Source organism: Monodon monoceros, unplaced genomic scaffold (genome assembly GCF_005190385.1).
Source record: "Monodon monoceros isolate NGI ecotype Baffin Bay Population unplaced genomic scaffold, NGI_Narwhal_1 Super_Scaffold_3, whole genome shotgun sequence".
In the NCBI taxonomy this organism is placed as follows: Eukaryota; Metazoa; Chordata; class Mammalia; order Artiodactyla; family Monodontidae; genus Monodon; species Monodon monoceros.
The window spans coordinates 59,314,729-59,341,599 of NW_021703780.1; the positions used below are offsets into that span (position 1 = coordinate 59,314,729).

General features: G+C 44.3%; 1 protein-coding gene across 1 annotated transcript in view; it reads right to left on the bottom strand.

Annotated features, from left to right (window-relative positions):
* The window catches only part of MYRIP (myosin VIIA and Rab interacting protein), a 221,144-nt gene that overhangs the window by 15,246 nt on the left and 179,027 nt on the right, over positions 1-26,871 (bottom strand). The window contains exons 11-12 of the mRNA XM_029241812.1: positions 22,066-22,305; positions 4,552-4,746 (exon numbers count right to left, since the gene is read on the bottom strand). Coding sequence (XP_029097645.1) covers positions 4,552-4,746; positions 22,066-22,305 — 435 coding nt within the window. The remainder of the gene's footprint in view (positions 1-4,551; positions 4,747-22,065; positions 22,306-26,871) is intronic.

Genomic DNA, 26,871 nt, shown 5'->3' on the forward strand with positions numbered 1-26,871 from the left:
CTATCAACTTAATAGCACCTTGTTGTTTTGTCACCGGCATGGTCATCCACTAACGTTCCTTACTTTCTCTGCCAAGACAAAGCAATATGAAATTGCTCCAAGTTCTCAGCAAGGCCAGAGTGTTCATCTTTTACTTTGTGTTCCCTAAAAGCCTGCTTTCCTGGCACTAGGGGGATAGGGAGGCTCAGTGGTTTGGCACTGACACCTGCTCAGCAGGAACTTACAAGCAAGGTCATGGCACCTAAAGGATTAGAGGATGATGACAATGGTGATGGTGGTAATGATGAACATGACAGGTATTTACTGAGCCAGAGGGCTGGTGCCAGATTTCATGCCTTTATCCACCCTGCCCTACGATGCTGTGATACTTAATCTCGACTGGAATATTTCGACGATTTATATTTCAAACGTTGGCATAAAGGTACTAGAGTTACTGTGGTTATAGATGGCCATAATATTGGCTCTGTGGCTGGGCTGAAATAACAAAAATTAACATGCCATAAAATGAAATTGTTATTCTAGTCTTAAAAATAACCCATTTGAAAAACATAACCTGGAGATGCTTGCTTAATTAAGGTCCACTTTTGGCGAGAGGTATGGTTACCATGTCTGAGTAATCTACGTCCTCTCCAAACTCTAGTCACTGATGCCTGTGACCCCATTGACTGGCTCCTGGTTCAACAAGCCTTTCTCAAAGTGGTTCAAGGGATGAGAATAGGTGTTTCAAAGGAAGGACTTTATGGTCAAAGCCCCTAAAATAAAGAACATTAAACAGATTTCTTTATTGCAGGACTTCTCAGGGTCTTTAATGTGCTAAGATGTATCTCAATTTTCCTAGAAAGAGTATATGGGTTTCTCAAGCTTATTTGTTCTTAGAGCATCTTGTTGGACTTGGCGTCCATGACATATACTTTAGGGGACTAAGGTTAGACAGTAACAGATAGTATTTCTTGTTCTCTGAGAGCAGAGAGCCATGACCACTTCTAGAAGTTCTACCTCTCCTGTGCTATGGGGGTTGTACAAGGGCTTTGAGAAGGAAGATCAACCTCCCCTGCCTGATCTTGGATTCTGGGCCAGAGCTAGGTCCCCCCTTGGCCATCCCACTGTGCCTGCTGCCACTGGTTGTATACTACAACATATTTGGGGTTGCCGGAGTTATAAGGCAGAAGAAAAAGGGAAGTTGAGACTATTCCTCCATTGGCTCTGTGGCTGGGAATTAGGGGGTACCCCAGGTGGTCTCTGTCATTTAGGAAAGATAAGAATGAGGAAGGTCCTTAGATGGGGGTGGGAGGGTGAGGGAGCCGACTCACCCCTCCCACTCACAACCCTGCATAAATCCACAAGGTGGCCCTGGTGGGCCCCTACCATTCACACCACAGGTCTGAAAATGGTCATACTTGTTGTTCACTGTTGATCCCTAGATCCATTTTCCATTCTGTTCTGCTCTCCTCTGTTCTCTGTGACGCTAACCTATACAAACTTTACCACCAAGGCTCCCTTGCTGGTTGGGATGGGTTTGGCCAATGGGAAGCACCAGCAGGAGATCAAAGGCAGGAGGAGAAAGAAGTAAGAGCCTTTTTTCCCCTGCTTTTTCCTTTCCTGGATTCCACGGTGACAGCTCCCGCTAGGAGGCGCTCTTCCAGGTTCCAGTTCTCCCTGGGCTATAATGCCTGCGGGTGGTGACCACTTCCTCCTACTGCTACTCTGTGGGCACTACAGCACCCATTATCCTTGCCCACACCTGAGTCAATACTCCCTGAAACTTTCCTCTCCCAGACAGACCCCTAACAGGTACAGTAGAACCCTGTGCTTCAGAGCTCCCCAGGCATTCAGTCCGAGAAACTGAGTCCCCACTGTGCATTCAGGGGAGGCTGGCATTGGTCAGAGGTTTCTCCCACCCTTAGGGGAGACAGAGCTGATTTCACAGCCAGGCAGCAGGTGAGAAGTGTCAAAGCTAAGAGACTAAGGAAATTCTAAAATCCCCATGCCCTACCCTAATTAAGTGGATTAACAAGGCAGTTTATGAAAACAGGAGATTAGACATATGAATGTGATATTTTTTGTTTTATCTTATGTAGCTCTGAAATCTTCATAAGACTTCTTAAAGATGAATATTCTCTTGCAAATGAGGATGTTCTCTTTTATCTCAGCGGCTTGGTCTGCAGAAGCCAGTGTTCAGAGGGCAGACTAAGTGTTGCCATTTCTATTTCTGCCATTCCCTGGGCTCCTCAGCACAAAGGAGAAAGGCAGAGGAGCAGGCGTGCTCTTCAGAACATAGACAAAAGCCGTGGTTTAATTAAATCAGCTGCACCCAGAGGCCAGTTTAAGAATCAGCCCTGCCCTTCTCCTGCTGCTCAGCTGAATTCCATCCTGGAAACAGCAGAGCAAGCAACCTGCCCATGGCTCTGTGATCTGGTGAACTAAAGAGATTAAAAAAAAAAGTCATCCCTTCTGTGACTCAAAAACCCACAGAATTCAAAGGAACAAAGATGGAATCTCTTCGGAAGTGAAATTTGAAAAGCTGGTTGGGGTAGGGAAGGAGGTGGAAGTAGGCAGTTAACTCTATGAGAACAGGAGAGGCATCTTAGAGGGGCTGGACAGGGAGCAGGAAGTTGTAATCCCCAGCTTTTCCACTGCTGGTGTTTCTGACGTCTTGAATCAGTGGCTAAGTAGATGTGTTTCGCACTCAAAGTGTTAATGAACCCACAAAAAGAAACATGATGTACAATAAAAGGATCTTACAAAATGAAAACTCTGCCAAGGCCATTGTATTTTTCAATAAACTCCTTAGAGGGGAAAAAAAGGCATGCTGTCTTTGCTTTCAGTGTGCTGACCTTTGTCATTTAAATCTAGATTATTTCATGCATTGTAAGTTTTTTTGACACCATACTTTGTAAAAAGAAAAAAATGCCTCCCTTTCCTGGTGAACCATATCTTTATTTTAGTCTTTTCAATTCTGTGTGTGCAGGATTAGGGCCATTTTAGGACTATCAGCACCTGAAAGAATTGTATTATAGGCATTTTTAAAGAACAGAGACCTGCACATTAGAATTAAAACATTTCTTTTAAAATAGGATTTTATTCATCTGATGTAATCATATATCAGATAAACATTCCTTGCATACCTCCTCTGTGTCAGGCTCAGGGCCAAGGGCTAGGGCTATAGACAGGAAAGGCAGCAGGTCCTGTTCTATAGGAATTTATATATCCGGTTTCCAACTTGGGCAAGACCGTGCCCTACTCTTCCCCCATGCTCCCGCTAATATTTGGCAATGTCTTGAGACATTTTTGATTGTCAAATCTAGGAGGGTGCAGCTTCTAGCATCTAGTGGGTAGAGACAAGGGATGCTGCTAAACATCCTACAACGTACAGGACAGGCCCCGCAACAAAGAATTATCTAACCCAAAATGTCAATGGTGCTGATCTAATAGGAGGTATATGAGTGAACAGAAAGGGCAACAAAGTGAGGCAGACATATGCTTAGGTTTTATGGGAATCCAAAGGGAGAGAGTCTTCTACTTTCAAAGTGAAACTAATATTGGCATTTTTTTTTTTTTTTTTACCTTGAGTCATTTTGATTTGTTGTTGTTTCAACTTCTGGCAAAAAATCTCTCTGATAACGTTTCCCGGTTTCTGAGAACACCATTCATTAGACCATCTCCAAATTAGGGTTGATTCTACTCGGTCTGGAAAGATGGAATCACCTGACTGGATTTGACATCGGGACTATGCCAACTGGTGATGGTAACGATGGCCTGAGTGGCTAATGTCCAGATTTCTCTGTGTCACCCCGGTTTGCATTGTTCGAGAATTCTCATCGGACCTTTACTGAAGTCTTAAAAATGATTGTAGGTGTTTATATGTAAGAATCTATTACATTCTTTCTTTCCTCACCAGTTGGAAGGACAGAAAAACCATTACGAGCAGACATATCTGTGAAGCAGGGCAGAGCAATTCTGTAGTAACCTAAGTTCTGTTGGCAACCACTGTTATTCTCTGTAGTGGCACTGGCAATGCTCCACCTGGATCCCCACAGATCCCTTATATAGTTTCTGCATACTCCCCTCCCCGCTCCCAAGCTGCAGTGTGCCTTTGTTTCCAACAGCTCAGATCTATGCAAAAACGGCATTTGAGCTACTATAGACACTTCGCCTGCATTCAGAGAGACTGAGGTGCCCACTGGCTGTAGGAAGGGCCAGTTCCTTTGCCTTAGGTCAGGACAACTCTGAGATGCAACTTACACCACGGAGTTGCCTGCAGGATTGGGCTGAATCTACTTTTTGTCTAAGATCATAGCTTTGCTTGACTTCTTCCCTCTCCCCACTCCCTTACCAGTCTCCCCTGGGAGCATATCCCTAATAAATCACTTGCACAGAAATCTTCATCTTGGGGTCTGCTTCTGGGACACCCAGTCTAAGACCCTTCTGAGAATATATTTGCTATGGTGGTAGTATATTTGTGTCCTTGCCCTCTTTGTGAAGAGTTACAACATCATTAGCTTCTCCTTTGGACATGTGTGCCCTAGACAGAGCACATCCACACTGTCTTACATTTTCTTCCAGGGAAGTCAGCTGCTCATCCAGTCTCACTTGGTCTGTTCCAAGAGGAAACGTCCCTTTCTCTCTGTCAGGAGGGACAGTTGGGAACTCCCAGGGCCCTGTAGACTCTGCTATCAACTCCTCCGTGGCGTTGATGACTTTCAGGACTTCTGTGGAGATGTTGCAGAGAGAAACAGCAGAATACTTCTGTTTGGTCCAATAACAGAAGGGGACAGAAGACAAGAACCACATTAACAATGACATGGAAGTTCTACATTATCATGGTGCTCATCATGAGATCGATTCTGTTTCATAACACACACAAACATCAATGTGCCAAAGGAATGAGACACTAAAAAAATCTACGCAGTCTGAGGGGACCGAGAGGAGGCCTGATGTAACTTGGCTTAGCTTCTGTGACGCACAGTGAATTACTTCAGATTTTTAGGGAGAGAGGAAGGAGAGCTCAGGTGGAAGCCACTAGGTCCTCTGCCCACTGCTGATAGTTTCATATTCATTACCTCGTTTGCTGGATGATATTCTCTTTCCTCAACGGAGCTTCAGTCACAGACTCTGTCAAACTACATTCACGATGTGGTCCAGTGGGTAGCTTTATGGATGAAGAGTTAGGAGACCTGGGCTCTAGATCTAGCTGTCATTTCATCTAGATATGGGACCTTGGCCAGGCTACTTCCCATTTCTGGAACTCAGTTCTGTCATCTGTACATTGAGAGGATTGGAAAGAGTTTCTCTGCAGTCTCTGGTAGCTACTGTGTTGTTAGCTCACCCACATCTGTTCTCAAGCCCATTCTTCCTTATCTTCCCCCACCATTAAGGCTGAATAGAAAACACGCTGCATTTCCCAGCCTCTCCTGCAGCCAGGGGCAGTCATGTGACATCGTTCTGACCAGTGAGCCTGAAGGGAATGTCTATTGAGGGGTTTCTAGCAAAGCTTTTGTTTTCCTAATCAGGTGAATAGATGCAGCTGATGCTCTCCTGCCCCCACTTCTCTCTGCCTTGATCACAGGTCTGCGGTTAGGAAGCCAACAAGAGTGAGGATGATACCAAAATGCTGGGTCAGGTGGATCAGAAAGACTGAATAGCACTGGATCAGCTGAACTGCCTCTGAACACCTTGATACATGTGTGCAAAATAAGTCCCTACCTGTTGGAGCCCCTACTGGCTGGATTTTCTGTTATTTGTGGTTGAATATATTTCTGATACAAGTCACTTCTAGTTTTTATATTCATGGCTCAAAATTACAGTCAGTCCAGATCTGGGCCAAGGTCTTTAATGGAGCAGAGGTACTTCAGCCACAAAGAATTATCTGCATCTTTGAGTTCGTCTGAACATATAGCACCAAGAAGTAAGCAGGAGGTCAATGTTGCTTGGCCCCATTGGTATCCATCTACAATCAATTTTACTTAGCCCATCACCGGGTTTGTAAACTGGAAGTCAAATATTGCCCATGGGCATTTTTTTAACCAGTAAAGTGTTTCAAGAAAGCCTGGAATTTGAATGCCTTTGGTACCTCCCAAGGTATCTATCTGATTCATATATTCTGGCCAAAATATATTAATAATAGCTTTGACTTGGTTTGCAAAGTTTGTTTCCTCAAGTGAATTCTACTGCAGGTTTTATCTCACTAGAGGAAGTTTTCAGTGGCCCTGCAACTTCACTATGGAATCAGAGTGTCTAAGTGACGAGTCTGTGGCTGAGTCCACAGTCTAGAAGCTAGCTCTGGGCTCTGGTACATGGTCTCATCCTAGGGTCTCATCCTGGCACCTGTCAGTCATCCTAGGGTTAGGGCACATGTGCTCAGAGGGCTCCTCTGCAGCCTGTCAGTTTCACAATAGCTGCTTGACTCGCCCAAGGGTTATGCTTCTTTTGGTTCAAGGGAGTTTGCTACATACCAGAAAAATGGGTCTGGGTTATCAGGAAAATAAGATGGAGGAAGGTGACGCAGACTCACCAGAATAAGGGAAGTGTCCGAGGGAGGGCCAAGCCAGCTCTTTACCTTAGGAAAAACTTGCAGAGGCTGTCCGCCATTATCTAGAATCCTGTAACTCTGTGTGGCAGGTTTTGGAGATGAATTGGACTCAGAATGTTTTTGGCAAGGAATAGCTGCCACTGTTTGCTTAAGTCCATTTTAGAAAAGGCAACGTTGTATGTATGAAAGCAGGTTTGGTACCCTTCTCTTCGTAAATAAAGCTTGTATTTAGAAAGCTTGCCCTTTGTTTGATAGAAGAGGTGCCTTTGTACATCTTTTGACAAAGGGATTCAGGAAAAACGGTTAGACCACAGCACGATGGAAGGGCAAATGTTAACATTTACACACATCTCCAGTTGGTCCAGGGTCATTAAGGGGCCAATGTTATTAATGGGAAGGACTTCAGAGGTGCTTAAACAGAAAGAGTTATCTGCGTCTTGACTCCAACTGAACATATAATATCAAAGTGATAAGCTGGACATCAGTGTTGCTTGGCAGTCATTGTTCCTTTCCGTCCAGAAATAGCCTTGTTTATTCAATCATAGGGGTTGCCAGCTGGAAGCCAAATATTGCCTAGAGGCATGCTTTTTTGACAAGAATGCCTTCTGTGAGATAAGCACTTCCCAGTTCTCTGCAGTCCCCACCAGTCATTCTATTGCATACATATCTTATTGGGGGCCTGTGGTGCGCAGGTTCTGCTCCAGGTGCTGGGATAAGCAGTGAACAGTGGATGAAGTCCCTGCCCTCAGAGTGTGCCTTTAGCTCTACCCCAGCCACTTGACACGGTGACATACTTTCCTGACCCCTGAAGGTATTTGCACTTGTCATTAAGTGAGAGGGAGCAGTCCCCAGCAGCTGGTCTGTGGAGAGCAGCACAGCTTCACTTGGGAGGTCTGTGGTCCCCTTCAGAAGGGAACCAGCTTCCAGCTGGGGAAGTGACTGAAAAAAATTATATGGAAACTGGACAAGATCTCTGTGGTTGGCTGGTGTCCCAGTTCTGCCCTCCATTGTGAAACACAAACTGGAACCCACAAACACTTGCAGGGAATTAATCCCACCTCTAGGAAATCGGGTGGTTCTTGCGTGTTCTACAGGAGTATTGCGGGCTTGCTTGGATGTGAGCGCGGGAGTGGACAGGGCACCTGCTGGAAGTGAAGATAACTGGGATTTAATTAGCTGTGTGACAGGAGCAGGGCACCCAACCTCCTTGTTCCTTAGCTTACTCACTAGGCCAGTAAGCGATTAGAAGGTTTGTCACAGGGTTAACACCAACTTGTTATGTAAATGTCCTATTCCCTGCCCAGTCTAGATTTAAAAGTAGAAAGTACCTTCTACAATTATGTGAAATAAAGCTATATTTAGCACCAGACAGGGTTTTGTTCAGATAAAAAGCTGGTGAGGATTCAGAGGTGCTGGCAGGGAGCCCTGTGTGTGGGAGAAATGAAAATCTACAGGAGCCTTCCTGCTTTATTGCTTACAGCTCCAGAGACCTGAGCTGAATGGCACAAACAAAGCACGATTCCAGAGCCAGAAAGAGCTCTCTATGATGGCAGCCGACGTTACTCCAGACGTTAATTTATAAGATGGGTCAAATGTGACAGGTCCATGGTATCAAATAAGGGAGACGTGAAAGTGTGAAGAAAATCAGCTGACAGAATAGCGGCTGTTGCAGAACAGGAAGGTTGGCCTCAAAGACACTCATGGCCAAGGGCCCCATGGATGATGGAATGAAAATGGCCAGTGGACTCATGCAGTAACCAAATTCAACCTTCTAGTGATCAAAGAAACACAAATTAAACAACAAATTTATTAAGTGCCGGGTACACGCATGGCTCCCTTTCAAAATGCCCAGCATAGCCAGTATGGCTTCTCCAGGGTGGAGGAGGAGCTTTCAGCTGTTGATGCGCCCCGGGGATGTATTTGCTCTGACACACTGATGCTCCTTCACCTCCCGACCACGCATGGTCACCACTGAGAGCCTGAGTGTCCTCCTCTAGGGTCCGGTCTGTGTCACATCCCCTTGTGGAACATCAAATCTATTATGTCAACTTTACAATCACCAGGCTGGAACCAAGAGTCCACGCTCAGGGTACAGAAGGTGATGAGAAACCTCCAGTGTTTCCTCCATTGCTCAGCAGTGAGGCAGAGAAACAAGCGTCAACCTCAACAAAGACTCAGCTTCCTGCCAGACTGTGACCAACAACAGGACCAATGCTGACCTTTAAGGAGGTGATGTACCACTCCGAGGTGGGGGCCTGCCACAGTGGCCATGTCAGTGGACCTGAGAAAGAAGACCGGGTCAGGACCCACATCAAAATCCCACCTGTATCTTTTCTCTTCTTTCTAGGGACTGCAGGGCAGAGCAGACTCCTTTACTTTTTGTCTCACTACCCACACACTTGAGCCCGAGCAATCTCTCCATCCTGTAGCCATGCCCCTTCTCTTCCTATAAAAACGTGTTGCTAGAAACAAATTCTTCCTCCATTTACTCTTCCTTATAAACTGTTTTCCAAAGACATGCAGCATGCAAAGTGTTGCCAGGGGGAGATTCTGAGTCTCTAGAATTCGAAAGAAGAAAATATTTCCATCCTAAACACTAGATATACCTGCTTATTTGCAATCCTCGCAAATTCTCCTGATAATTTTCCAGTGTCGTCATTCATTTCAAAGCTTTGTGTTGGACAAAGAAATGCAGACTCATTTCAAGCTGGAATAAGTGGGACTGCTGCTTACCAGAATGGCTCAAGCTTGTGAACATGTGAGTAGCAGGGTCTCATTAGCTGCCTGGCTTAATAGGAAGAGAACACAGTGGAATAACAGAGGCCTGATCCCAGACCCCTCTCTACCCTTGGGCATGTGCGTGCACATGTGTCTGCCAGTCTCAGCAGCGCCAAAACGGATTCAGTATCTGGCTGTGTGTGATGAACTGGGGCTGTGACAGAGGCCTGGGGTATCTATTTATGTGACTTGATATAAGTCTTGATATGACAGAACCTAATACAATGTGGGATAAAAGCTTTGAGGACTAAATGATGTGTCCAGGTTTCTGGGGCAGAAGAGGGAATTTCCCAGTTCCACCTCCGGGGATTATTCTGACACCTATAATAAGACCTAAACAGATAGAAGCTGAAAGGACATTGACATTAGGGTTTTTGTGAGATTTAGAAGCAGGCAGTATGCTTTGAGGTCCATGGGTCAACCTATGAAGCAGGGAGGGCAGTGGTGAGGGCACTGCCACGTCAGCAGGGTCTTGCAAAGGGCCTCCTTACCCATTGGGCTCAGTAGGCGTGGATCCTAGGGCCCACCATTCTTTTAGGGGGTCCATGAAAATGTCTTCATTTCTTTTAAAATCATAAGGAAAAATGAACTATTAGTTCCAGGCACATGTTTTAATACACAATATTAATCTTTATACCAACACAATTGTAAAATACGATTTTAGATGGGTTTTTGTGGAGGAAAGGGTCCACAAAGGCAAAAGTGCTTGGGCCCACAAAAGTCATAACTTGGCCCTGATCTTGCTGATCTGGAGCCTCTATGGAGAAGGCACCTGGGCAGGGCTGGTTCCTAGGGTGGATCTGGGCAGCAGCAGCAGCCTGGTGAAGGCCCTGAGCAGGCCACTATAAGAGGGCTGGTTGTGAACATGTAGGAGATCTTTCCCCTAGATTCCCCCAAATAATGGAGGGAGACAGTGGGGGTGGGTGGATGCTCCGGTCTTGTGGTTTCCTAGTGGGGACGGATGCTAAGGTGACCTCCTCATTGTACACACCAGATCATGAGGCTTGGGAAATTCAGGTTACTCTGTGTAGATTTTGGGGAAATAACTTAATCTCTCTGAGCCTCAGCTATGAAATGGAGATAACACCATCTAGCTCAAGGGGTTTTTGAGAAGATGAAATTAGTCAGCATATGCCAAGTGTCCACAGTGTTTGGGTCCAGAGCTGTCCACCTGTCCTCAAAACTCTCCCACCTGCCCTACTGGCTCAAGATGGGCACATTACTGGTGATGGCCAGTAGCTTAGACACCTTTTATTATGTACTGTGTTCTATTTTTTTTTTTCCTTTTTGGCTGTGTTGGGTCTTCGTTGTTGCATGCAGGCTTTCTCTAGTTACGGTGAGCAGGGGCTACTCTTCGTTGAGGTGCGCAGGCTTCTCATTGTGGTGGCTTCTCTTGTTGCAGAGCATGGGCTCTAGGGGGCACGGGCTTCAGTAGTTGCAGCGTGTGGGCTCCGTAGCTATGGCTAGCATGAGCTCAGTTGCTCCGCGGCATGTGGGATCTTCCTGGACCAGGGATCGAACCTGTGTCCCCTGTGTTGGCAGGTGGATTCTTAACCACTGCACCACCAGGGAAGTCCTGTACTGTGTTCTTGAAACAACTTTCCTTGACTGTTTGGTGTCTTGAAGGATGCTTTTTACTATTTTTTAACCAAAAAAAAAAAAAGTTGAACTTTGCTGCTGTTTCCCAGTTTTTTTCTCTTGCTAAGTAAGAATATTAAAAAAAAAAATGCCACCATGGTCTACTACTGTCTGGCTTCACCATAATTTCATAAAGAAGGGATACCTTAACACCAAAAATGGAAGACACAATATCAGAATACAGAATGGTTTGTCCTGAGAAATGACAGTAAACAACCTGACACTGACATTCAAGACATGCACGCATGCATGCACGCACGCAGGACCCTCCGTTTCCCAGTAGGGAGCATACTGAACCATACGTACTGATAGGCAATAAAAATAAGGTATGTCATTGCCTAGCTGGGCAACCGAACAAGCCAGGCCCTCAAACATCATCTACTATTTCCCATCATCACTAATTTAATTCAAGCCTTCAGGAAGCATCTGCTCTATGCCCAGCACTGTACTGGGCCCTGCAGGGGATGCAGAGTGAGTAAGCCTGGGTTCCTGTCCTCAGAGAGCAGAGACAGGAGAAGGGAAGGAAGACCCAGGTAGCAGAAAACAGGTCCTACCCTGCACTGGGAGCCACAGGCTGTGGACCTGCAGAGGGGCAAGCAGGTTCCGTTAATGTGTGACCTTGGGGTCAGTCTGGAAGCACAGGAAACAGAAAGAACTTTAACAGAGTCTTCTAAAAACATGTTGGCTCCCATGCAGGAATTACAGGCAGAGGAGAAAAGTCTTTCAATGTTCAAGTTGCATAAAATGTGTACGGGGCCTCACCTTCTGTCCTGGGACACCTTGCTCCTGAGAGAGCCCTTTAGGGAGGAAGAGAGGAAGGAAGGGAGCCAGCTCAGTGTTAATGTGCGTCCTTCCTGTGCCGGGTCTGACCCCAGGCTTCTCGTGATTTCGTGTAACCCTCATCACAACCTGACGTGGTGGCTGTTTTCATCCCATCTTGAGAGATGAAGAAACTGTGGCTCAAGGAAGAAGATGCACAGCTGAGATTTGAACCCAGAGACTTTGGTCTTCAAGGTCCACACTCCTTCCCACCTGCCACATCACCTCCTCCACCTGCATAATTCCTGGGACCCAATGGACTGCAGAAAGTGATGGAACAACAGAACCTAACTGAATAATCAGATCCATGAACAACAGATCAGCGAGAGAAGGGCCTGTAGCCTCCACCAAGTGACATCAATCAGAACAAGCTCGTTGATTTGTACACCAATGACCAAGCCACACAACAGAGCTTGAGATCTCCCAAGCGACCAGCTCCTGTTCTGAGCCTTACTGAGCCTACCTGAGATGGAGCCACCAAAAACAATCAGAGTGAACAAGAATGTGGCCTCTGAGAAAATCTGATCTAAGTGGGATCCAGACTTCACAGCCCGCTCATTACTTTTCTGTCCCACATTACAGATGCTGCCTTGGCTTTATGAAATGCTTCTATCAAACCGCCAGAGCAAGCAAGGAAATTTGTCCAAATGCCCTGATTTCATGTATTTTTTTCCTTCTCAAAGGTAAGAAAAGAAACTCCATATGTCCTCCTGAATAGTTGACAGAAATCTGCTAGAAAAATTCAATGCAAATATGTTTCAGTTCTCATGAAACATAAGGCGCTCCGGCAAAGCCTCTACAACCCGTCAAAATACATTCTCCACGAACAGACTCACGTCCCCAACGACTGACTTGAAAGAAGGTGGCACAGAATTGTGGAAAGAAATTGGAGTATGAACCTAATAAATTAGCATATGTAATAAATTGAAACATGAAATGTAATGGAGATCAGAGAATGGACCTCTAGGAATGTTTGGGTTCTTAAATCATTTAGATTTTGATGGTCAAAGCCACCTATGAAAGAAATAAGATTTTTAAAAATTGTGATAATTGAAATGAATTTTTAAAAAAATTTATTTCATTTATTTTATTTTTGGCTGAGTTGGGTCTTCGTTGCTGCATGCGGGCTTTCTCTAGTTGCGGCGAGCAGGGGCTACTTTTCGTTGAGGTGCGCAGGCTTCTCATTGCGGTGGCTTCTCGTTGCGGAGCATGAGCTCTAGGGGGCACGGGCTTCAGTAGTTGCGGTGCATGGGTTCAGTAGTTGTGGCACACGGGCTCAGTTGCTCCGCAGCATGTGGGATCTTCCCGGACCAGGGATTGAACCCGTGTCCCCTGCATTGGCAGGCGGATTCTTATCCACTGCACCACCAGGGAAGCCCGAAATGAATTTTTTTAAATGTGCTATTTGCACATTTAATTTAGTTCCAGAAATAAACCCACTGGTCTGTATGTTTCCCCATGGTCATTTTCTTTCCCTTCCTTGGTGGAGTCCCTGTTGTTTGATGTGGGCACCTGAGCAAGGCCACTCCAGGACCTGGTGATGGTGAGAGAGGAGGGGAATGCTGGGGTCACTACCTTTGACCATACCTGCCCGGGCTGGTGTAGGGCAGGCAGGACTTCCTGTCCTGGCAGAGGAGGTGATCATGGTTGTCAATCTCTTTTGCTTAGCATACTGGCTGTTCCTCAGAAAATTATTTCCTGATGCTCACTGGACACACTTCCCCACTTGTTGGCGGTAACCAGGGCTCTGCCAGGGCACGTGCTCAGCTCCATAGTAGCCCAATGACACAGGAAACCACCTTCCACGTTCACTTGGAACGGAGGTGGCACGTGGCAACCAGGGTGATCTTGATAAATGTAAGGTCCTCCTTGTTATGTCTCTGCTGAAACCTTTCCAGGTGCCTCCTATCTCACACAGAATAGAAGCCAAAGTTCTCTGCATGGCCCACACCGCGGGCTTGCTCTGGCCCCTCCCTCTCTCACTTCTCCAAGCGCTCTCCCCTTGGCCATGTTGCCCCAGCTACCCTAGCTCTTTAAGCCGGTCCTTGAACTTGTCAAGGTCATTTCCACCTTAAGGCCTTGCATGTTTTTCTCTGCCTGGAAAGCCCTTCCTTTAGATCTTTGCCTGACTTTTCCCTTTGTGTCTTTCGGGTTTCAGTGGAAAACAGAGTTGGTCAGAAAAGTCTGGACCATCCATGACTCATACTCCTTCCAACTCCATCCGTGAGCGTCCTGCTGAATCTCCTTAGCACTGATCACTAAGGACTTCTTCCCCTGTATGTGTTTACATACTTATCAGCTGTCGCCCCCAACAGTGGGTAAATTCCACAAGAGCAGGGACCTTTTCTCTCTGGTCCCTATGTATTACAGCTCTCAGAATAGTTCAACAATTATTTGTAACAAGGATTGAACAAGAATTCGAACTCCAGAACTTGTGCCACTACCTCTCATGGGAAGTTGGCATCTTTTCCTTATTGTCTCCTGTACGTATTGCTGGCCCTGCAAACCTGGGGGAGCCATTCATTCCTTTGTTGGAGAGAACATTAAGGACCTTCCTCTCTTGCCACATCCCTTCCCCCAAAAGAACAAGTGCACATACGTCTCAACACACTTATTAAAAAATGATCTCTTCCCAACCAGGGGTGAGAGGTGGGTGGTAATTATGAGATTAGTTGTGAGTTAAATTAAGTATATTCTAGGGCATACTTCTGGACTATTTCATTGCATCCTTTATCAATATCTCACAAATTTAATTACTCTGCCTTTAAAACATGATTTACTATCTTAATAGATAGGTCCTCTTCATTTCTTTTATTTTTTCTAAGCATTTCTAAGTTATTCTTGACTTTATTTTATCAGGTGATTTTTTTGAATCCTTTTGAAAAGTTAAAAAAAACTTCTAGTTCAGATTTTGATTTAAATTACAGTAAATGTCTACCCTCATTTTGGAAGAATTCTTCTTTACACTGTCTTTCCTACCAGCAAAACTGGTAGGTTTCTGAGAGATCTGCAGTCTTCTTGTTAAGCTTTAATTTCACATTTTTTTGTTCCTATTGTGGTTGGAATTAATTTCCATTTTTATCTCCCCACTCCTCCAGTCTGGTTTGAGATTCATCTATAAATTTTAGTTATGAAATGGGGAGTTCTAATGTAAATCCCAGAACCTATTGAGCTGTATTGCGTAATTGTGCCTAATGATATGGATTCATGAATAGACCTGCTACTACTAGACCTTTTCTTTGAATAGAATGAATTTTTATTTTGCATTTATTTGCATTCAAAGTTGCTGTATTCTTTTCTTTTTTTTTATTGAAGTTGATTTACGATGTGATGCTAGTTTCAGGTGTACAGCAAAGCGATTCCGTTATATGTACCTATCTATATATTCTTTTCAGATTCTTTTCCCTTATAGGTTATTATAAGATGTTGAATATAGTTCCTTGTGCTATACCATAGGTCTTTTATCTATTTTATACATAGTAGTGTGCATAGTTGCTGTATTCTTTTACAGGCTCTTTTTATCTCAAGTAAATGTTTGTGATCTCTGACCTTACCCTGGGGATCCTTTATATTTCTCCACACGTTTTTCTCCCATTCTATGCAATAGCTATTTCAAACCCTCTCCACAATCCTGACACTCAAATTTCACTATCCCCTCACTTTCAGAAGGCAAACTTGCCTTCTAGTTCAGAAAGCTAGAGATGTAACCAAGCAGGACCTTATGGGGCCTTCCTAGGACAGACCATCCCCTGCCCCCATGTCCTCTGCCTGCCTCTTGTTTGTAGAAAGACTTAAGCCTCCTAGGCCATCCCTGAGTTCCAAAGAATAAATTTAATAAATTTAGAAGTGAGAAAATGCAGAAGCAAAGGAAAACAGTCAAGCAAGACAAAATAATAATAGTTTAGCCATTAAACAAAGTCAAATACCTTTAGTTCCTCTCAAGGGCTATAAGATAACATTCTGAGCCATATCCTTTGAGCTGTTTTGCAAATACTGAAACCCCTGCAGGTGGAAAACATTAACTGCATGCTGACCATCAGCATGTAGGCAGGCCCCAGACAGGTTGGAACCAGAAGGTTGATGATGTTGACTCCCCATTACCTCACTACCAGCCAATCAGAAGAATGTACACAAGCTGATCATGTGCCCTGCAACCCTCTCACTCACGGAACCTTTAAAAACCTTTCCGTGAAAGCCATCAGGGGTTCCGGCCTCTTGAGCATTAGCCATCCCCAATCTTGCTTGGTGCCCTGCAATAAACACTACATTTCCTTTCACCACAACCCAGTGTCAGTAGATTGGCTTTACTGTGCCCAGGCAAGCAGACCCAAGTTTGGTTGGGTAACAGAGGGGCGGAGGGGGGGAAGCAGAGAACATAAAACAAACTCTCTTCATCTTCCTAAACATCAAATTTACCCACTTACTTGTATCTGGACTATTCTGTCTTTGCCATTCCAATGCCAATGCCCCATCTGTTTTCTGGACCTCATCCCCTCCATTTCCCCAAGAGTCCCTTATTGTTGGACCCTTAGGTTGTTTCAAAGTTTTCCTAGTATAAAAATATAACACTTGATGAACTGCATTGTGATATACCCTTGGCTGCTTGTCCAGTTATTCCTTAGGATAAATGATTGAAAGCATATTTGCTGGATCAAAGGGTATGCACACTTTGATTGCTTAGAGTTACCAAGTCACCAGTGTGCTAATATGTGTTACTTTGTGGGTATTAGACTGCCTATTTCCCTGAACTCTTACCAACATCGATTATCGTTCTTTTTAACCATCCAATTTGTTAGGCAAAGTGGCATTTCATTATTTCAATTTGCATTTTTATTGCTTGTCTGAACAAACGATAAACTTTGCCCTGTTCATGGCTGTCTTCCCAGTGCCTCAATGTGCTTTTGTTGAATGGAAAAAATGACTGTGCACACCATATGCCAAGTTCTGGGCTAGGTGTTGTATTGAATACAGCTGAGATACAATTAAAGTTGAATATTTTTTCATATGCTTATTGGTCATTTACATTCTTCTTTTTTTGCTTTTATTTTTGGTCAATTGTCTGCTTATGTAGACTGCCTTTTTATCTATTAGCATTATGAGTATATTAATTCTTGAGGGCTCAGTTCATCTTTTGCCTAGAGAAGAAGATGTTCTGTTGAAGCCCTCATAATCCAGGAGAGAACCCAGAACTCTTTTCCCAGCCGTGCAGGCCCCTCCCCCCAACACACAGGACACAAGCGTGGGAATGAGTGACACCAGTGACAACAGGAGTGAAATGAAACCTCACCTGTTCAAGCGCTGTGGATAAGAGCTGTAGCTCTAAGTGGACAGCTAAAGCTTCTCTTTTTTCCTAGCGCAGCAGTTAAATAGAAAGTTAGAAGAGGCAACAGGCATAAGGCCTACTGAGATCAGTGTAGCTTGTAAGATATAACTGGGGATTGAACCTTTAGCGCCAACTGAAGATGGAGACATGCTTCTCAAATAAGATACTACCTGGGGTGAAAGACACTGAATCCTCATGTGGTTGGTGAGTCATTTTACAAGGGTGAGACACACATGGACAATACTTGATTTTATGTTAACACTGTGATATCGACAAAAAATTTTTCACAAGCACATTAAACTGCAGAAACCCACAGCTCTGGGTTTTCTCAGGCAACAATCAATCTGTCTGCTTATCCATTGACCAGTACTGTGTTTCTATATGACTTGATGCTAGTAAATGGGGAGCAGCTGTGAGAAGATGCACAAATCTGTCTCTTATTTGAGGAGAAAGACATTTATTACTTTAGGGAAGTCTCAGTACTTTGAGGAGAATTATTCCGTGAAACTATGAATATGGGAGTTATCTGCTGGTCTGTGACTCCTTTGTGAAACTAAAACACAATGATTCAGCTACTTGTGATAATTAATAAACAAAGACACTTTGCTTTCAGGACATTGCGTGTACAAATTTGACTATAATGCAAGAATTCACTAATATGGGCCTTCAACAAACACTCATGTTCCAAAAGCTTGACACACAGGACATCTTTTGTCATATAAATAGTGTCATAAATGATACTGATATCAGGAAACAAAAACCTATTTAATGCCTTACATGTCTAGAACCATGGGATTTTGGAGCGAGCAGGGACCTTGGGGATCACTGCTTTAAGCTTGGGGAGATAGGGTTTTGTGGGAGATTCAGCCCCTGCATGTAGTCTCCAAAGTCAGGCCAGGAGTTCTTGACCTTTGCGTCCTTCTCTCAGGAATGCAGCACCTGCATATCCAGGAGCAGATGGTTCTAGGAACCACTTCAGCCAGGCCTTTCTTCCATAACCATTGGCACAGCCACCTGCCCAGTGGCAGAGGGGAAGCAAGTGCTTATTCCCGGGCTTGAAGGATCCCAGGGTTTGGAAGGTTGACCATGAGGTTGACCATGAGGTTGACCATGAGGTTCAATGAAACCAAGATGACTTCAATTAAAAACATGGCCTCTAGGAATCCAGGCTTCTGGGCTGGCCCCAAGTTTTACAAGCTGGTTCTTCAGGTAGTTAAAATTCAGATGGCAGTGACCATCCTTGAATCATCATTGGGCCCCCAACACCCAGCCAAAGTGAACCAACTGTAGGGACAAGTCTGCCTACAGCGAAGGGCTGACTCCCATCAAGAAACAGCGTGTTTCTAAAATGGTTCTTCTGCTGCTGGACAAGATTGTGAAGCCCTAATACCTACATGGGTTGTCATACCAAGGACACTGAACTGCCACTGATGTCCCTGTGTCTATGGGAATATGCACATTCCTCTGCTTTGGCTCCCAGAGAGAAGAACCTGCGATAGAGGCAGGAGGAATGGTGAAGTCTGGATAAAACTCTCTCTGTGTAAGGGATCCTCGTGGTCAGGCAGAGGCCATTAGCAGCCAGTTAGGCATTTGGATTTCTCCACTGCTTAGTCACAGATACTGCAGTGAGTGTTTGTGAACTGGGGACTCTGTGTTTTCCTGTTTGGTTACTGTCTTAGTCTGGTTTCCCCAGAAGCAGACCCTGAGACAGGGATTCGAGTGCATGGAGTTTATTTGGGAAGTGATCCCAGGAACCAGTGGAGGAGGGGGTGGGGCAAGGCAGGGAAGAGAAGGGAGCCAGATCCAGCTGGTCCTCACTGCGGGTGCCCAGAGCCAAATCTGCTGGGGAACTCGGGGCATCAGTGGGTAGCACACACTCCGTGGGTCACCACCCCAGTGGAGGCAAAGGAGTGGAGTATTTACACTCTTCCCATCAGTCACTGGTTAGGGCTGCTCCTGGGGAGGGGAGTGTTATTCTCTCACTCCCAGCCTGCCTTCTGCACAGGAACAGGAGCTCCTGCTGTGCCGGGAGTCCCCAGGCAGATGGACCTTGGGCCAGTGTGCAGTAGCACGGTAAAGAGATAAGGCAGGCACGAACAGCTTCTGGAACAGTTTCTTTAGCCCAGATCCGCTCCCCGACCATGGCGTGTGTGTGTACATGTGTGAGCGCTGGACAAACTAGTTGTGGTCGGATTACAAGGGAAGTCATAGTTACTCTGATCCCGAAGATGGGAACCTGGGAGGTTCTGACGTGGTATTTTCCCCATTACATTCTTCAGAGCATGATGAAGCACCGAACGTGGCTACAGACCTCTGGCTTGACACTGCACGTGTGGATGGGACATAGGCACTAAGCTGTTCCCTCAGTGCTAACACAGGGGCATTATTTCACGACAGTGAAGTTTCTTTTCCTTGAGGTTGTTAAAGGGGCTGTGAGGTTGTTGATATTTGCTGGGCTCTGGCTGTGTGCTACCTCTATGCTGCATAATTCAGTCCTCCCAACTCTACAAGGGGGTATGATTATCCCCATTTTACAGACACGGCCAACATGTGTTTGTCCAATCAACAATGAAGACCTAGACTGGTTTTTAGGGATCGATATAAAAACAAGCCAGACTTGGGCTTGTCGACAGGCTGGGAGCAAGTTCAAGGGCCGCAGGGCAGCTCCAGCTGCTGAGTAGAGAAAGGATTGGAGGGGCCAAGGAGGGCAAGCTAGGGGGCGGGGTGTAGGAAGCAGGCAAGAAATGGCCTTGGCTTAGAACCAAAGTCCAAAGTTTGCAAACTGCATGGATGTGTTTCACAGTCAGTCTAATCCTGAAGCCTATCTCTATACCCTTCTGCTTCTAAATAATCTTCCATAGATGAACGTATATTTCTGTTTTCCTTTAATCAGAGTAGCCAATGCTTGATGAAGAGAGATATATTGATTACCTCTTTTTGTTTGCTATCTGGGTTTTTACATACACAAGTCATATCTGGTTGACTATTTAATCCATTGATTCATGGTCGGCAGTGGGAAGGACTTAAACTTTGAGAAACTGACACATTTGGGAGTTTGAATAAAAGCAACTCCCCTAATTTCCTGCTCAGCGAGGGCACAGGGCAGGATGGGGGCAGGATGGAGGGCTTGGCCAAGCACCCAGGATTTTCCACCTTTCCCTGTTCACATTCTGCCCAGAAGAGCACAGTACAAACGGATGGCTGTGCCTCCAGAAGGTGAGGCCTGCAGGCTGATGAGGGGCGTGTGTGCGTGGCTCATCCCAGCCTGGCGTGCTGCTGGTACAGCATGAGCTTTTGGTGCCTTGGGACCACCAGGCAGCAAAGCCAGTAGGATGTGGAGCCACTGTAAGAAATAATGTGATATTCTTCAGTTACCATCTGGCTCTCAGCTCTAGCAGACAAATGTGACTGTAATGGGCCATCGGTTCAAGTAACAGAGAGGATCAGAGCCCATAACCATTGAAGAGGCAATGGGTCGGAGACCATATCCTGGGGAAGGGCTGCCCATGAAGGCCAAGATCTGCTCTCCACCCACAGAAATGCTGGGGGAAAGAGATGTGTGCCATCCCCAGGCAAAGGACCCGGCAGGTTTATGAGTGAGGATTCAATGGTTACGGAGGCCGGGTTGGGAATGAATGCAAGGCAGAGTCTGAGGTGTTGGAAGGTTCAGGGCCTCAGCCATGGAGGATGGTCCCCACTTCCCTTGGGGCCTGCTCTGGACCACCTGTGGTCATTCCTGTGTTGGCCAGGCTCCTGCACAGTACCCCAGCTTGGCTGTTGAGCAGATGAAGGGGACTCATTTCACCATGCACGTGGGTTACCAGCAGCCTGTTAGCTTAGATAGCCTGCTCTCAGAATAGGAAAAAAATTGATCCTAAGTACAAAGAAGTCTAGATGTTACCAGATAAGATCTTATCTGAGTTCCAGAAGAGGCAGCTTGTTGTAAAGGAAGGAGCCTGTGATTTGATGCCAAGCGGGTTTGTGATGCAGCCTCAGCTCTGAAACTTACTAGCTGTGGGCCTTGGGTAAGTACCTTTGTGACTAGACTGTTTCCTCATCTGCAACATGGGTCTGTGTCTGCCTCAAAGGTTTTATATTAAATGAACTAACTAACATGTGCAAAGTACCAGGCATGTAGGAGACATTGAACAAATGCTAGCTTCTTCCCCTTCCCCTGGAGGCAGCAGGGATATCCTGACCAGGGGGCCAAGTCTAGTGTGAACGTACTTCGTGGAGCTGTAGTGGGAACCCAGGCATGTGCTGCAGGATGGTGGGCAGAAAGGCTGGGATCCCTTTCTGCCAGTGGCAGGGTCTATTTTCTGTGCCTTCCACACAATGTCCCTTGGAACTCGGTGGCCAGCTTGGGAGAAGGAAGGGAGGATGGTGGGACTGAAGATCAGGTGGTTGGAGCTTTGGGGACCCTCAGAGCAGCAGTCCTTTTATCTGTTTAAAGCACTGGGATTCCATATAAGGTTTGTTTGAGAAAGCCTTCTGGCTAAGTCAAACAAGCCAAAATCTGAAAACTGCAGAGATAAATGATCCAGAAGGCCACTTTCAACACAAAGACTTTATACTATGAAATGAAGCATCATCATTGGCTAAAAGAGGATTGGCTAGATGTTTTCAATCCACAGGAAACATTCCTTCGGGAGAGGGTGGGGCGGGAAATAACACAGCTCTTTACCAGTGAGAGAGACCATGGGTACTACGTTATAGAGTCGAAATGTAAGGGCTGTCTTGATGAAGAATAGGAGATGAGAGGTCTTGGGAGACTTCCAAGGACACGCGGTGCTACTTTCCTGATTGAATAACAGCGTTAATCAAGCAGAGTTTTCTTGGGCTCTCCCAAGTGCATAGGGATGGGCATTTTAGAGAGTGCTCTTTGGGGTCCCAGCACATCTCTGCACAAATGCAGAACCTTCCCCCACACCCCAGCTGCAGAAACCAAGCCGTCTGCAGGTGGTTTCACAGAGCTTACCTTCTTCAGCTCTTCCTGGACACTCTGGCTGTTGTCTTCAGAGGACAGACTTTCCTTCTGGTTCTCAGACTCTGTCTTGGGCTCGGACTCCTGATCCTCCCCAGAGGAAGTTTCCTTCTCACTCATTTTCATTGCCAACTCGTACAGCCTGTTTGTCCGTTTCTCTTCTGCAGCGTCTGTGCCGGCCTGTGGGTGCCGAGCCTCATTGCAGATATCAGTCTTTGATAAATCACCGGACACCTAAATGAAAGCCAGAATCATGAGCTGAAGACTCTTCTGCTACAGTCATGTTGCTTGTTGTTCCCAATAATCCCTGAGTAAAGGACAATCAGGAAAATGAAGCTCTTACCTGATCTGCTTTCCCTATGGATGGACTTTTTATTTTTACTTCTTCAAACACATGCATCTTAACACTTTGTTAAAAATTAAGGCAGGTGAGCACCTGTACTCAGAAAAGTGACTTCAGTGTTTTTCATTTGCAAAATAACTCACCGAGTGCCCACTAGGGTCAGCACTGTGCTGGTGCTGAGGATGCGAAGCTGAGCAAACCTCCGCCCGCCCCCTAGTGGAGAAGACACTAAAGCCCTGACAAGTGCACAGAAGCAGTGCGTGGGGAGGGAGGCTTTGACAGCCCTCTAAGGGGCACCGGATGGCAGGGCTGGGACTCAGGGAAAGCTTGCTTGTGGAGATGGTGTTTGAGTGGAGATTCAAAGTGTAGCAGTTACCCAGCTAAAAGGAAGAGAGGAAAGAATGGTATTCTAGGCAAATCGCAGATTTTGAGATGGTGCAAGGTCCTTGCGCATACATAAGGAATACCGTGTGCCCTTCCCTTGATAGTTACACAATTACATCTCCGGCTCCTACTATCTCCGAAGCTCTCTCTATGAGTAGAACCTGACCAGGCCTGGGGAAGTCCAGGAAGACATGACATTCTAACTCTCTGTTTTTCACCTTATATTAGACAGATATGTATGGAATCTTAGCAAGATAACCCTTAAAGTACCATTAGGGTCCACTGGACCCAATATTAGTTTGTGTTTTTTTTTTGAATTTTATTTTATTTTATTTTTTATACAGTAGGTTTTTTTTTAACATCTTTACTGGAGGATAATTGGTTTACAACGGTGTGTTAGTTTCTGCTTTATAACAAAGTGAATCAGCTATACATATACACATGTTCCCATATCTCCTCCCTCTTGCATCTCCCTCCCACTCTCCCTATCCCACCCCTCTAGGTGGTCACAAAGCACCGAGCTGATCTCCCTGTGCTTAAAGCAGGTTCTTATTAGTTATCTATTTTATACATATTAGTGTATATATGTCAATCCCAACCTCCCAGTTCATCCCACCCCCCACCCCTGGCTTTCCCCCCTTGGTGTCCATACATTTTTTCTCTACATCTGTGTCCCTTTTTCTGCCCTGTAAACCGGTTGACCTGTACCATTTTTCTAGATTCCACATATATGCGTTAATATACGATATTTGTTTTTCTCTTTCTGACTTACTTCACTCTGTATGACAGTCTCTGGGTCCATCCACGTCTCTACAAATGACCCAATTCCGTCCCTTTTTACGGCTGAGTAATATTCCATTGTATATATGTGCCACATCTTCTTTATCCATTCGTCTGTCAGTGGGCATTTAGGTTGCTTCCGTGTCCTGGCTATTGGAAATAGAGCTGCAATGAACATTGGAGTTCATGTGTCTTTTTGAATTATGGTTTTCTCAGGGTATATGCCCAGTAGTAGGATTGCTTGGTCATAAGGTAATTTTATTTTTAGTATTTTAAGGATCCTCCTTACTGTTCTTCATAGTGGTTGTATCAATTTACATCCCCACAAACAGTGCAGGAGGGTTCCCTTTTCTCCACACCCTCTCCAGCATTTGTTGTTTGTAGATTTTCTGATGATGCCCATTCTAACCAGTGTGAGGTGATACCTCATTGTAGTTTTCATTTGCATTTCTCTAATAATTAGTGATGTTGAGTAGCTTTTCATGTGCCTCTTGGCCATCTGTATGTCTTCTTTGGAGAAATGTCTGTGTAGGTCTTCTGCCCATTTTTTGTTTGGGCTGCTTGTTGTTTTAATATTGAGCTGCATGAGCTGTTTATATATTTTGGAGATTAATCTTTTGTCCGTTGATTCATTTGCAAATATTTTCTCCCACTCTGAGTGTTGTCTTTTTGTCTTGTTTATAGTTTCCTTTGCTGTGCAAAAGCTTGGAAGTTTCATTAGGTCCCATTTGTTTATTTTTGCTTCTATTTCCATTACTCCAGGAGGTGGGTCAAAAAAGGTCTTGCTGTGATTTATGTCAAAGAGTGTTCTTCCTATGTTTTCCTCTAAGAGTTTTATAGTGTCCGGTCTTACATTTAGGTCTTTAATCCATTTTGAGTTTACTTTTGTGTATGGTGTTAGGGAGTGTTCTAATTTCATTCTTTACATGTAGCTGTCCGGTTTTCCCAGCATCACTTATTGAAGAGGCTGTCTTTTCTCCACTGTATATCCTTGCCTCCTTTGTCATAGATTAGTTGACCATAGGTGCGTGGGTTTATCTCTGGGCTTTCTATCCTCTTCCATTGATCTATGTTTCTGTTTTTGTGCTAGTACCATATTGTTTTGATTACTGTAGCTTTGTAGTATAGTCTGAAATCAGGGAGTCTGATTCCTCCAGCTCCATTTTTTTCCCTCAAGATTGTTTTGCCTATTCGGGGTCTTTTGTGTCTCCATACAAATTAAAATTGTTTTTGTTCTATTCTGTAAAAACTGCCATTGGTAATTTGATAGGGATTGCATTGAATCTGTAGATTGCTTTGGGTAATATAGTCATTTTCACAATACTGATTCTTCCAATCCAAGAACATGGTATATCTCTCCATCTGTTTGTTTCATCTTTGATTTCTTTCATCAGTGTCTTATAGTTTTCTGAGTAAGGTCTTTTACCTCCTTAGGTAGGTTTATTCCTAGGTATTTTATTCTTTTTGATGTGATGGTAAATGGGTTTGTTTCCTTAATTTCTCTTTCTGATCTTTCGTTGTTAGTGTATAGGGATGCAAGTAATTTCTGTGCATTAATTTTGTATCCTGCAACCTTACCAAATTCATTGATTAGTTCTAATAGTTTTCTGGTGGCATCTTTAGGATTTTCTATGTATAGTATCATGTCATCTGCAAACAGTGACAGTTTTACTTCTTCTTTTCCAATTTGTATTCCTTTTATTTCTTTTTCTTTTTTGATTGTCATGGCTGGGACGTCCAAAACTATATTGAATAACAGTGGAGAGAGTGGACATCCTTGTCTTGTTCCTGAAATGCTTTCAGTTTTTCACCACTGAGAATGATGTTTTCTGTGGGTTTGTCATATATGGCCTTTATTATGTTGAGGTAGGTTCCCTCTATGCCCACTTTCTGGAGAGTTTTTCTCATAAATGGGTGTTGAATTTTGTTAAAAGCTTTTTCTGCATCTATTGAGATGATCATATGGTTTTTATTCTTTAATTTGTTAATTGATTTGCATATATTGAAGAATCGTTGCATCCCTGGGATAAATCCCACTTGATCATGGTGTATGATTCCTTTAATGTGTTGGATTCTTTTTGCTAGTATTTTGTTGAGGATTTTTGCATCTATATTCATCAGTGATATTAGTCTGTAATTTTCTTTTTTTTGTAGTATATTTGTCCGGTTTTGGTATCAGGGTGATGGTGGTCTTGTAGAATGAGTATGGGAGTGTTTCTTCCTCTGCAATTTTTTGGAAGAGTTTGAGAAGGATGGGTGTTAGCTCTTCTCTAAATGTTTGATAGAATTCACCTGTGAAGCCATCTGGTCCTGGACTTTTGTTTGTTGGAAGATTTTTAATAAATTTCATTTCTTGTGATTGGTCCGTTCATATTTTCTGTTTCTTCCGGTTCAATCTTGGAAGGTTATACCTTTCTAAGAATTTGTCCATTTCTTCCAGGTTGTCCATTTTATTGGCATAGAGTTGCTTGTGGTAGTCTCTAAGGATGTTTTGTATTTCTGTGGTGTCTGTTGTACCTCTCCTTTTTCATTTCTAATTTTATTGATTTGAGTCCTCTCCCTATTTTACTTGATGAGTCTGGGTAAAGGTTTATCAATTTTGCTTATCTTCTAAAGATCCAGCTTTTAGTTTTATTGATCTTTGCTATTGTTTTCTTTGTTTCTATTTCATTTATTTCTGCTCTTATCTTTATGATTTCTTTCCTTCTACTAACTTTGGGTTTTGTTTGTTCTTCTTTCTCTAGTTCCTTTAGGTGTAAGGTTAGATTGTTTATTTGAGACTTTACTTGTTTCTTGAGGTAGGATTGTATTGCTATAAACTTCCCTCTTAGAACTGCTTTTGCTGCATCCCATAGGTTTAGGATCGTCGTGTTTCGTTGTCATTTGTCTCTAGGTATTTTTTGATTTCCTCTTTGATTTCTTCAGTAATCTCTTGGTTATTTAGTAATGTATTGTTTAGCCTCCATGTGTTTGTGTTTTTTACATTTTTTTCCCTGTAATTGATTTCTAATCTCATACCATTGTGGTCGGAAAAGATGCTTTATATGATTTCAATTTTCTTAAATTTACTGAGGCTTGATTTGTGACCCAAGATGTGATCTATCCTGGAGAATGTGTGCACTTGAGAAAAAAGGGTAATCTGCTGTTTTTGGATGGAATGTCCTATGAATATCAATTAAATCTATCTTGTCTGTTGTGTCATTTAAAGCTTGTGTTTCCTTATTAATTTTCTGTCTGGATGATCTGTCCATTGATGTAAGTGAGGTGTTAAAGTCCCCGACTATTATCGTGTT